Below are 13402 nucleotides of genomic sequence, written 5' to 3'. Positions count from 1 at the left end.
ATATTCAGGCAAGCTCCGCAGGTTTGCAAACACGGAGATGTCATCTCCTCGAAAAAACATTGCCGTAAAAAAACAAGATAGCAGGACACGGTACAGAGCGGGCAGTTCGAGCTGGGACTCCCCAGGCAGCTGCGCCAACGGGAAAGCCGAAAGGAAGGGCTTTGCTCTCCCGTCGCCAAACCCGGCAGCTTTCTGCCGGATCGCGGAGTTAAACCGGCACACAGGAGGGTTTGATGAACACAAGATATAGCATTGAGAAAAGGGCAGGATGGTACGACGGGGAAGGCAGAAGACACCCCCCCTTAGCGAGACGGCAAGCCGTTAGGTAGTTTAAGAGCGTTTCATTGAACCCATAGACTCGAGCTGCCTTTCCGCAGCAGCCGGCGCCGGCCTGCATGTTCCTCCTTGGATTCTCGCTCAGTCGCTTGCCCCCAGGCACAGATGGCCGTCGTCCTTCACAAACACTACCCCAGCGCTCCCGCGGCCGCTAGCGCTAGCTACCTAAAGAAAGGAAACTAGACAGGGACATCATTCAAATCTTTCAATGCTCCCCAGCCCAGCTGCCGATGAATCATTCGTCTGTGCGAATGCGCTAAAGTCATCGTTAGCGGGGAAAGGAAAGTCATGCTTTTTGGGTTGTTTTTGTCTTATTTTTGATTTTTAAACCAGATAAAAGAATGCCCAGGCACACTTTGACAACCACTCTGCTTAAGGGGAAAGAAATAAAACACACAAAAACACGCTGGTTGCTGGAGAAGCAGGATCTTATCTAGGACCCAACCAATCGCATCAGGAGGACATACGCAGGGACACGGTGGACCGTTATATCACTTTGGCCACTGCTGTTTAAGAGATCTGCTACAACGAACCGCGGCAGTTGTAGCAATTACTTCGTTTGCCTGAAGCGAGATACACTAAACGCCAGCACTCAAACCTGGCGGACGGCGGCGCAGAGCACAATAATTAAACGCCTGTCAGATGAAAATGGAAAATATTTATTACTAGCCTGTCTTCTCAAGAGTAGGAGGAGAGTCACTGTTATCCTAGATATTCATACTTCAAAGTTTTCGGTCCAGCTTTTTTGAAGTTATGAACCCACCAGTCACCTAATGTTCTTCTGATCCCATGCTCCCCCCACCCTCCTTGGATTAAGCTGCAGCTAGCGACTCACCCAGCTGCTCTTTTATTCTAGATACAGGTTTATCTCATAGCGTAACCTACTACCAAATCACGAACGTCGCAGCAGTTCAAAGTGCCTGTAGGACACTGATGACAAAGACAAGTAATACCTTACGGTCTCTCTGCACTGGCCAGTAGACCAAAAAGATGCTGCATGAACACTTAACACTTCAAAGCTCCAGATAAGAGGGATCCAAGTGAAGAAAAGCAGGTATCTACCTCCACTGTCTTGAAGAACTGAGATGAAAAATAACTTACATAGCTCATGTTAAGTCTCAGATAAGTATCACTGTTGTGTGATCAAAGACCTCAGACCACAACACAACAAGCATGGGCGCATACTCTGATCTATGGTCATTCTCTGCAGTTTTTCTTCTTCCTTTACTAGCTGCTACTCATCATCTTTCTTCGTGACTTTCCAGTTCAACATCTGGTGAGAAGGGAAGTTTGATACAGAAGTAGTGAAGATTTCGTTACACTTAGGCGGTTTTTAAGTAAGGCTTCACGATGTTTTTCCTTTATTGCAACTAAAATAAACTGGACAAAGCGCTGAAAAGGGGGAAGAACAGATGAGCCTTTTAGAAGGCTACTTTCAGTGCTAATGACCACGTCCACTACGATGTTCCAAATCTTCTCCATTTTAGAACAGGGCAAAAGGCTACTCTGCTGCTTTTCTTTTCTGTCTCATACTTATGAAAGTCTTGCACTTGGATTCATAGAGAAATTTAGGGGGGCACAAGGTTGGCTGCAGTAGGGGGGAGGATGGGATTTTAAAGACTGAAAGGACCATAATGCAGATGAAAGCGGTGGGTTTTGAAACTATTCTTCATTTCCTCAGATTAGGCTACCTGCTCAACATGAATCAAAAGTTATTATCTATCCTGCTGTCAAAATTCAGATAAGACATTAAATTGCTTGACAAGCCCCCTTTAAAAGTAAGCTCTGATGTCTTCAGATGCACAAACTCCTTAAACTGCCACAATTAGGATGACACTGTCTCCCACAATCCTCACAGACAAGCTCAGGAAGTGTGGGTTAGATGAGTGGACAGTGAGGTGGATTGAGAACTGGCTGAATGGCAGAGCTCAGAGAGTTGTGATCAGTGGCACAGAGTCTAGTTGGAGGCCTGTAGCTAGCGGTGTCCCCCAGGGGTCAGGACTGGGTCCAGTCTTGTTCAACTTCTTCATCAATGACCTGGATGAAGGCACAGAGTGCACCCTCAGCAAGTTTGCTGACGATACAAAACTGGGAGGAGTGGCCGATACACCGGAGGGCTGTGCTGCCATTCAGAGAGACCTGGACAGGCTGGAGAGGTGGGCGGAGAGGAACGTCATGAAGTTCAACAAAGGCAAGTGCAGGGTCCTGCACCTGGGGAGGAATAACCCCATGCAGCAGTACAGGTTGGGGGTTGACCTGCTGGAAAGCAGCTCTGTGGAGAAGGACCTGGGAGTGCTGGTGGACACCAAGTTAAGCATGAGGCAGCAATGTGCCCTTGTGGCCAAGAAGGCCAATGGTATCCTGGGGTGCATCAGGAAGAGTGTTGCCAGCAGGTTGAGGGAGGTGATCCTGCCCCTCTCCTCAGCCCTGGTGAGGTCACATCTGGAGTACTGCATCCAGTTCTGGGCTCCCCAGGACAAGACGGATGTGGCACTACTGGAGCAAGTCCAGCGAAGGGCTACAAAGATGATTAGGGGACTGGAACATCTCTCTTATGAGGAAAGGCTGAGAGAGCTGGGCCTGTTTAGCCTGGAGAAGAGAAGGCTGAGAGGAGATCTTATCAATGTGTACAAGTATCTGAAGGGAGGGTGTCAAGAGGATGGGACCAGACTCTTTTCAGCGGTGCCGAGCGAGAGGACACGAGGCAATGGGCACAAACTGAAACACAGACAATTCCATCTGAACATGAGGAAAAACTTCTTCACTGTGAGGGTGACAGAGCACTGGAAGAGGTTGCCCAGAGAGGTTGTGGAGTCTCCTTCTCTGGAGATACTCAAAACCCGCCTGGACGCAATCCTGTGCAACGTGCTGTAGGTGACCCTGCTTGAGCAGGGGGGTTGGACTAGATGATCTCCAGAGGTCCCTTCCAACCTCAACCATTCTGTGTGATTCTGTAATATTGCTCACCGAGGAAAAGACCCTACAAAAAAATGCAAGATAAAAAGATACGCTAAATTCTTTGCTTTCCCAAACGTAAGAAATAAACACACTTCTCATCCTTCTCCTCCAGGGTTTTTCATAACAACTCAATGTTTGAGATTATTAACACTTCCTGCAGGTAAGGCTCAAGAGTTTAAAACAAAACAAAACAAAACAAAAAAAACCCAAGAAACTCAAACCAAATTTCCTCTTCTCCTACGTCAGACTTAAAATTCTTTTCAGGATGAGTTCTCCTTCATATCCAACAGAAAAAAAATCTAAAACACATCAATGCTTTACTACAATAATGTCTAAGCAACAAAGAGATAGGACATGCTGCACAACGCCGGAGTCTTTGGTTAAAAAAAGCATAGTCTTGAAAGCCAATACACGTATCCTGCATTGATCTCCGTTTACACAGCTCTTTTAGTTGGCCCAGCCAGATGCACGTTTTACCAAGGATATTGAAGCATCTCAGGAAATGCAGAGATATCTAGCACAGAAAACTCAGTGGATAATAAAAGGAAATTCCATGGTGACTGAGGAAAAGAAAAAAAAAAGGCAAGAGAAACAACAAATATTGTCTTAGCTTAGACAAAGAAAAGGATGGAGCATCATCTCTCCTGGAAAAACATGCTTGCTCCAATATGCGGACGAGCACAATGACAAAAGGATGCATCTCCAAGATTCCTACATCACGGTTGCAAGATTAAAATAAGTAAATAAAAGATAGGTCGTCATTTGGAAATTTCAGCGAAGTAAACCTCACATCCTCCAAAAATAAATAAGTAAATCACTAAGTAAACAAAGAGCTGGTAAATATCAATATATTTAGGGATGCCTTTAGGCATTTAAATTAACATAAGCTAATGTCACATTAAATAGAGTGCTGTACTTACTCTTAACTGTCTCAGGGAGCCTGTATACTTTATGCCTGAAAACAAACATCTTACCCAAGTGATACGTTGAAGAATACATACATACATATATATACATATACATACATATATATATATATATATATATATATATATATATATATATTCAAAGAACATTCACACCCCCATCAGTCCTCTGACATGTTTCATATCACATGGAGGCACATCAGCCGGTTTTTAGCAGCTTCAGACAGATTTTTAATGTCATGCTTTCTCCTTTGAAAATCATTTTCTTTTACTCTTAAGTCAATACTCTCAATGTACGTTAATGTAACCTAGAAAAGTAGAGATTTTCCTATCAACTACCATCAAATTAAACTGCAACTTGGTATTACGGCCTTGCAGAGAAGGAAGGAGGGAGGGAGGGGAGAGAGACACTGCAAGGCTCAATGAACTCCATGAGATTTTCACCTGAAAGAGGGCACCCACATGCGAATCACCCCACACATTAATCCTGGTTTTACATTTTCTCCAAACTGATCATTTCTGAAGTGTTCTAGAGATTTTTTTTTTTTTTTAAACCTGATTCATAAGCTCCACAACAAAGATAAGACAGACTAAAGATGGAGAATATAAACTGCTCTGAACTTGACAGACAGCAACACAGACAGGAAGCCTCTCCAAAACAACAGACGTGCATCGAACTAGCGGCTGACCTGCCGCACTTTAATATCCTTCTACAACACAAGTTTTTCTCATCTCTATTCTTCTATATTCAGGCTAAATAGAATATGGGACTGGCTAAATGAAAAGGAAACGAGGCAAAGAAAAGAAGCATTTACACCCAGCTTTCAGGTACCTTCTGCAGTCAAACAAATTGACTTGCTGTTCTTCCAAGATGCCCTAAATAGTCAAGTTATCTAGATAACTTCCTCTTTGCAATTTAAAGCAACAGTCATCTTCCCCTAATCTGCTGCTTTCTTACTTCACTGGGTGATTAAAATAACTCCAACATTATAGAAAACCAGTAAGAACTAGAGAACTTGTTACTGCACAACTCCTTCCGCTCAGTCTTTGACCTGTCCAGACACACTTAAGGCTTCTGCAGCCCTAGGTGAGGGTGCTGAGCTAATTTAAACATTAAACATAGTTCTGCGCTTTATGACAACAGCCCAGTGGCGGCCAGGAGTCAAAACCGGGCAGCAGAAAATGGCACACAACTAAACCCACAGTATTACGGAGTCTCAGGTCACCGTATCCCAAAATAAACAGGCTACAAGTATGGTAACACTTGTCACAGGATGTATTTCTAACTGTTCTTTTACAGCCACCATTTTACTGTTTGCTGATAGAACAGGTGGAGGGCTTAGCTGTTCCTCCCACTAAGACGGATTCCAGCCTGACAGGTTTTTATTTTGTTCACACACACACACACGCACACACACACACCTCACAGTCATAATGGAGAATGTTCGAGGTCAAAACCACTCTACCAGGCTAAAAAAAAAAAGAAAACCCTCTTCCCTCCTCCCCCCAAAACACACATTTTTTTCCCCCCCCATAGGTCATTCTCTTACCTCGCCCATAGCCCTTCCTTCCAGAGCAAGCGCTTGAAAATCATGATTCAGTTCATCCATAGAACGCACCTATTTATAAATGGGTGAGAAAAATACATCATCAGTGGCTTGCATTTCTTTTTAAGATAATCACAGTTTATACCAATTTTTCTGATACAAACAGAGAGCTATATTCTAAATCACAGCATACAACAAGGCAATGGGGCTCCACGACGCGACTTACCTTTAAGACTCCCAGAAGCTAAAACTTACGCCGTGTTAATTTTTATACATGCGCAAAAAAAGGCAAAATAAGCAGTTATTTAAGCCACACAGTCTGATGCAACTTCCTTCGCTAAGTTTATTGCAAAGATTCATATTTCACGTTGAGCTGTATTAATTTCAGGTGATGAAGGAGTCAATACATAAGCAATAAGTCAGGATCATTTCCTTTCAGGCCAAGTCAAATAACTCTTGTATAAAACAGATTTATATTTAGCTTACACTGACATGAAAGAGAAACTGGAAGAGAGACAATGGTGGGAACAAAAAGCAAATTAAATGAAAAGGAAAAAAAAAAAAAAAGTCATTTGAAGCCAGGGGCAAGGGACAAAGAGAAAGAGAGCAAACAACGTCTTAAATTCAGTTGCCAATTTTAGCTGCTATACCCGGAGTCTCAAGCTGGCAACTCAAAGGCACAAAAGGTATCATCAGGGTGCAAAACAGTACAGCTACCGGGGCTTCAGGTCCAGGTTTGCTGGGGGTTGCAGTACATGGATTTGGGGGAAGATGAGAGGACACGGCATGCCAGAGAAGCCATACGTGCAGAAAGCTATCAAAGTAAAGGCAGGGGGAAGGAAAAAAAGACAAAATGCCAACAAAAAGTTGGGGAACCACTTCAAGTGAGAAACCTGTAATGATACAATTGCAAAAATGGATCCATACTTATTTTCCCTAAGAGGAGTTTTACCGGTTAAGCACTTACACGAATGCACTTCTTTGCCATGGAACAACCAATCTTTCCATTAACATGTTACCGAGGTCATTTCTGCAGCTATATGTTTACTCGAGCAATTATGTAATTTTCTGCTTCTGCTTTGGATCATGATTTGATGAAAGCAGATTCAATTAAAATTAAAAAAAAAAAGCAGCAATTTAAAATTGTTAGCTAAAGAAATCATGTCGAAAATGCAAAAGAACAGGCTTTCTGATTTTCATTCCCAAATCTTACCCAGGCAATTCCCTATAGACCCTAAGCACACGTGTAGGAGCAGAGAAAAAAAACCTACAGACTTGAAGACAAAGCACGAAGTACCACCATAACGCTATGATTCAAACTAAATTATTGCCCTCTTCAGATAATACACCTGTATTTAAGTGGTGCTTATGACAACAGCCACAAACACTTAGGACGGCACATAAGCAATACTACAGCCTCCCACCCCAGGTTTAGTAAACCCTGAGCAACCCGCCAGATCTGAAACCCGTCTCTTCTAGACCAGCCGTAATAGTTTACATGACATTTATGAGTAATCCACTCATCCTATTCACTGCATTCCCTCACACGGGCTGTTTTTAGGATGCTGAAGACTAATAAACACAATGTTTAGTCACGTCACCACGGAAGACTACAGCAGATGATCTGGATGCTTTCTATCACAAAAAGGCAATAACGATGCTGATGGTTTGGATGCTTGTGCACCCTCTTGCGAATGACCAGTGCTCCGAGCAGTTATAGCATGTTCGCTGACCTTAAACCTCACCCCAGCTTGTGATACTCCTGCCACTATTTCCAGCAGAACTGAGCCAAGACTTTATGATTATGCTTTATTTCTATTTAAAGACAAGATTCAATGCACCTCATCCAAGAATATAAAGAAAGCACCATAGATGACCTCCAGAAGTCCCCTCCAACCTAAATGCTTCTACTGTTCTGCGACAACACAACTGTGCAAAGGTGCATTAATGATACATACTATATAATTTAATAATATCGTGTATTTATGGAATATGCAAATCCTCAATGGTCAAACAGTTAGTCACAGGGCACCACAGTTTAAGGAAGGCATCCTCTTATTACCAAACCTCAGCTCAAAATTATTGACAGTTTTGCCCTCCCTCCTGTCGCCTTCTGCTGTGGCCCATATCACAGCGGTGAAGATGACGCACAGCAAAGCCAGAAGAGCACTTCGCAGCAGCTACAGCACAGGACAACGACAAAGACTCTGCTCTGCTGTCAACTTCTTCGCTGATCTGCCAGCTAACATAGCCCATGGGTCCCAGTCCTCCCAGCTGAGTTAGAGGTTAACAAGACCGAGCGCTTCTGTGAAGCATTTTAAGCCGAGCTCGTGGAAGGCGCTACGACACCCAGCCGTTCTAAGCCACGCAAGCCGAACAGTAGCAAATTATTATTTAAATGAAACATCTGAGGAACAGAGAGGCTGAACAAAGAGGTTCAGCAGGTGATGTTCATTCCCATTACTACCAAAGCAATGTCCCAGCAACCCAGAGATGCAGCCACAAGGGCCTTGATCCAGGGTGTACAATGTTGTAGTGGAGAAGCAGAGGCGACTTAGTTCCTTTTTCCCCCCAACTTGATCCAAACAAATCTACTCCCAAAGGGGGATGTTGTGCTGTGGGAGCCTCAAAACAAAGCTGTAAGAAAGAGACAATCATTACATTTCTAGCATAAATCATGAGACTATTAAAAGTCTTTGTTTTGTTTTGGTCAGATCCTAACCCTAGCAATTACATGTTGCCAATCCAAACCCCCCTTCTATCTTCAGTTGCACAAACATCCTTGAGGAAAATACAGTTCAGAACACGTAGACAGTTTCTAAATAAGAACGCCATTCCTCTCCTCAATCTCACCCACCCCCTTTTTTGATACTTAGGTACATTTCAAGGTCATCCTTACTCTACGAACATAATTCTTTTTTTAAATGCTAGAAAACACGTATTTTATTTGTTGACATGAGATGCAAGCACATTTGCCCAGATATCTTGTTCAAGGGTTTGTCTGGAGTAGAAAAACATGTTATCATTTACTTAAACCACTTACAGCAGTGCAAATATCTGATTTACATCCAGGTGTGAAGCCAAGCTCCCATGCTGGCCCGACTTATTAGTGGAGAGAGGAGAACTGGTGTAACTATTAACAACGCCATTATCTCCAATACTGCCAAAGCCTTCAGCGCAAGCTTGTGAACTTCCACCAGAAACCACAACGATTTAGCAATTCGGGTTCCATTTAAGTGCTACTGTCCAGTAAGCGTATGTGGCTCCCTTCGGTGTTGGACATTTATCCATTTGCAAAGTCAAGAAGCACATTTGTCTTCAAGCAAATAACGCCCCGATAGTTTATTACTCCAGAGTCGGCGCAGAGACCTAGATAAGAAGAGTGGTAAAGGCCAAAAAGCAGCATAAATATAACAGCTAAGTGCACTCCAGCTGTTTTATACCTGGCTTAGTTGTATACCTAATTGAGCACTTATTTTCTCTCCTCTTAAAGGACCTGAAGGAAGCATTTCTTCAAACATTTTTAGATTGCAAATGACCACCCTAGCTTCCCTTGTTAAATGATACACAGTGGAAACGGGCTGCCTACATCTCCTTCCCAAATATGCTTTGCCCCAGTCACTGTCAAAAGCAAAAAACAATGCACCTACTCCTCTACCTGCTATCACAGGTCAGGTAACAAAACAAATAATTCATTAGAGATATCCAAGTCTTACTCCCACTCATCCCCTTTCATAAATCCAGACAAAAATACAGACAAGAATATTTTCTGAATCAAGTCTTTGCGCCTGACTTTTGGGCACTGTATGCTCAGACTCTAGATATCACCAATTTTGAGGCCTTTCCTCTCAGTCACATAGCTCCTTTATCTCCACTCACCATTTTATCTATGTTTGCAGTACAGACTAGTTTATTATTCCCTTTTCAAAAGACTGTACTCAAAAGGGTTTCTTCTCAGTTCCCCCCTTTCACAATACTAAATAGCAATACCTCTTCACCTTCATCTTCTTAGGTGATGATGTGCACAAATATCACAGGGTTCCTTCATTTCCCTTTCAAAGGGACAGCAGAATTTAAAACCAAAGGCCTATCTTTTTACACACCTTAGTGTTCCAAAAGGCAGATAATATTCTGACGTGGTGATTAAACAAATGTATCAATAGCCTTCCACTTCATTGGAATCTATTCCTGTTAACTGTCATTGCCCTGGAACAAATAAGGATTCATGAAGCAGATCCACCATGGTCAACACTACAAACAAGGAGCTCCACAAAGGAAAAAGAACTTATCCACGGATGAGCACTAATGTGGATGAGGTTTGATTACCATAAAATCTGGTTCACCGCTGAACCAGAATTCTGAAAGAAATCCAGAAGGCAATGCCAAGACAAACTGGCTACACAAGGAAGCGATGCCCTGACATCTGGATAGCACATGATAACCTGGTTCCTCGGAGGAAGGGGTGATCTTGAGAAACACTAGGAATCATACGAAGACAGGGCAGCTGTAGTCAAATTGCTTAATAAGTGATTTGACAAAAACTGACTTCTGCTCTGAGCCAGCAGCACTCCTCAGCTGCACCTCCATTTCAGCCTTGTCCAGATCCTCCAACTCTGCAGAATTAAATGCAAAGCAAAGTGCATATCCTTACACGTTACACAGAACAGCTCTTCCTACCTTCTTCTACAAAATACTCTTCCTTTTGGATAATGTAGAAAACCCAGCAAGCTCCTCTTTGAAGCCCACTCCCCAAAATAAAGGCCCATCAGCTCTGTACATCAATAATACTGCTACCAAAAGAGAATTACAAGGCAATTTCATTGCACAAGAACGTTCCTCGCCTTCCCATGACTCCGTATATGCACTCAGGAATTAGGCAAATCTCAAACTTAATGAGTATTACATTCAAAAAGAGTAATGTCTACATGCCAGAATGTACAAATATATGTCACTGTAACACACTTCAGCTTAAAGCCACTTCACTGACTCATAAGCAGCTTCCTGCCTCCACAGTGAAAGCACATACCCCAAAACCTACTTGCCCAGCACGCTGACCCCAAGCAACGCTAAGAAACTGAAACAGAACCACCACCGGGTTGCTTCGCCTTGCACAGGCTCAAGTCGGTTCAGTCTCTCAGAAGCCCTGTTAACCAATTCCCACCTTTGCTTTAAGAACACACCATAAAGCAAGGAACTTTGATTCAGTCTCCTGAATAAAAACCCTTGGCCTCATCCATGCTGCAGAGAAATCCAGGCCTTTCCAAGGTTCAACAGAGTATATAGCTACATCCTACTTCAGAGAGGACGAGACACAACACAGAACACTTTTGACTATTACCTACCGCAGATTTGGACGACGCCAGCCAATTTATCTCTAGGTCAACGGCCGCTTTCAAAACTCACCCTCCTGTGTGGCAAAAGAGCTGCTCGGCAACCTTCGACATTAATTGTATTCGCTGTGGATTTTCCGACCCCCATGCAGCTCATTTGTGTCAGGTAGACATCTTACACAGGTCAATCACGCATGGTGGGGTTTTGGGGGTAAAAAACAAGAAAGCAGCAATCCCAGCTAAAGATCACCTACGCTCCGCCAATTGGTGCTGACCTTCTGCTTAACCACAGCACCACAAACACAGACAAATGACTCTTCCCCGTCTCCGAGGGCTCCCAGAAACACACTCTGTCACAGCTGTCTTAGAGCTAGTATTTAAAATTCTGGAAGATGTATCTGATGGAACAGCAAAGCTAATTCAGGCAATTACCCCAAACTTCATTGGGAGAAAAAACACAAGTGACGGAGGAGGAGCACGGAGGGTACAACTTACAGAAGGTTCAAGAGAGCAGGATGAAACCTCTCTCGTTATGATTCAAACAAGCGATCCCAAAACACGTCAGAAGTCCACAATGCTAGAAACCCAGGAAAGGCACAGCAAGTAAACCTGCAAAAACAATCTGAATACCAGCATGCCCACAGAAAAAAAAGGCAATATAAATGCACCCCAAAACGAAGCAACCGATACGGACACACTGCACTGCTGGGTGCTTAAAAACTGCGGTTAAATTTTAACCTAGCAAAAAACGAAGCCCACGGGGCTAAACGGCACTTGTCAAGAGCATTTCTACACTCAAATGACCAGGATATGGGGCGCTGAACTGCTTTTATGATTACTAAACAAGAGGTTGAAGGACATACCAAATTAACACGAAAGCAACAGGATATTTACTTTTTGTATTCCCAATACCAGATTTTGTATCTCGGAATAATTCAAGGTTTTTTTTTTCAAAACTGGTAACTGCTAGCTAAGTACCCGAATTGTAATTTTAAGTAAATATTAATGTCAATAACCAGTCAGTGTTAACACTGCAGCTTATATTAAGCAAATATGGGTGCTACAGAATCTTAATATGACCTTTACTTATAAATTCAAAGTGTAATACTGTATCTCATTTCATGATCCTCAGGTAACTCAGGGGATTGTACGCTGGCCTTATATATTAAAGAAACCTCATTTACCTAGAACTTACGATTCATCTAGACGGACAAGCAGCAAAACCATCAAAGTCTAAATTTCACCCTTAATCACAATGGAGAGTCACAGCAAACTCTATGGAATTTTTCTTCCCCTCCTCATGCAAGTGATGCTTCCTAATAAGAGGGAGGCGAGGTTGAATTAAACAATAACAAAACTATAGGCAAAAAAACCCCCCAGAAATTCCGTTGGGGAGATGGAAGCTTTCTCCCTGAAAAATACCCAGACTATTCGAGCTGATCATCTAACAGAATTGTCTCTACAAGCATGCCATGAAGCTTGAGGCTTTGCATGAGGTTTTCTTGATGCAGGACAACGTTAAACAGATCAAATATCTGCACTTATTAATAACGACTGCGGAGTGTTTAACCTATCTTTTGCTATTAAGGCGGTTATGTTAAACAGGGTAACCACAGTTAACCAGAAGGCTGCTTCTGCAGGCCTCAACACTTCAGTTTCTCCATTCCCCTTTCCCAAAAGTTGCTTCCCATGTAACCCCTCTGGACCTATTTCAAAGGCTCCCTTTCTCCTTCCCTACCACTTTCTTCTGCCAGGATCTATCTATTCCCCTATACTCCCCTCCCTTAAATTACAGTGTTTACTTTCCCAATACCCCTCTTCCCCACTATTTCTGACTAGGAGGCAAAATCCCCAGGACACCATTATCTAAAAAACTGAGGTAGGATGGGCACTGCAAAGACAGGATTCAGTTCAGCTGGAACACGTAAATGGCTGCTTTCAAAATTTCTTTGATCTACAGTAAATTACAGGGTCGACTGTAGTCTTCAGACCTGCTGGCCAAGCAAGCAAACTCCACTGTATCCCACAGATTCTATGGAAGGAACTTCTGAGTGCTTCACCCAGAATCATCTTCCATCAGAAGACAAGAGCAGGGCTCTGGGATCGCAAATCCAAGGGAAACGTTCGTTCTTCGCTCCGCTGAGCTGGTTATACTCTCGGGGAGCCTGGAGGGAGCCCTCCAACAACCGTAAGCTCTTGCACAAGCTTGATGGGTTAACACACGTAGACAGCTTACAAGATCTGAGCCAAAAAGGTGGATGGCTCATCAGGGCTGCAACCCCCGGTGAACCTCTGGCCTCACTAG

General features: G+C 43.2%; 1 protein-coding gene across 10 annotated transcripts in view; it reads right to left on the bottom strand.

The window, feature by feature from the left end:
* PUM1 (pumilio RNA binding family member 1) overlaps positions 1-13402 on the bottom strand; it is a 76981-nt gene that overhangs the window by 50543 nt on the left and 13036 nt on the right. For all 10 annotated transcript variants that reach the window (XM_067311597.1, XM_067311599.1, XM_067311603.1 and 7 more), the window contains one exon: positions 5771-5839. In XM_067311597.1, coding sequence (XP_067167698.1) covers positions 5771-5839 — 69 coding nt within the window. The remainder of the gene's footprint in view (positions 1-5770; positions 5840-13402) is intronic.

The sequence above is a fragment of the Apteryx mantelli genome, chromosome 27 (genome assembly GCF_036417845.1).
Source record: "Apteryx mantelli isolate bAptMan1 chromosome 27, bAptMan1.hap1, whole genome shotgun sequence".
NCBI lineage: Eukaryota > Metazoa > Chordata > Aves > Apterygiformes > Apterygidae > Apteryx > Apteryx mantelli.
This window is presented reverse-complemented; position numbering and strand designations above follow the sequence as displayed.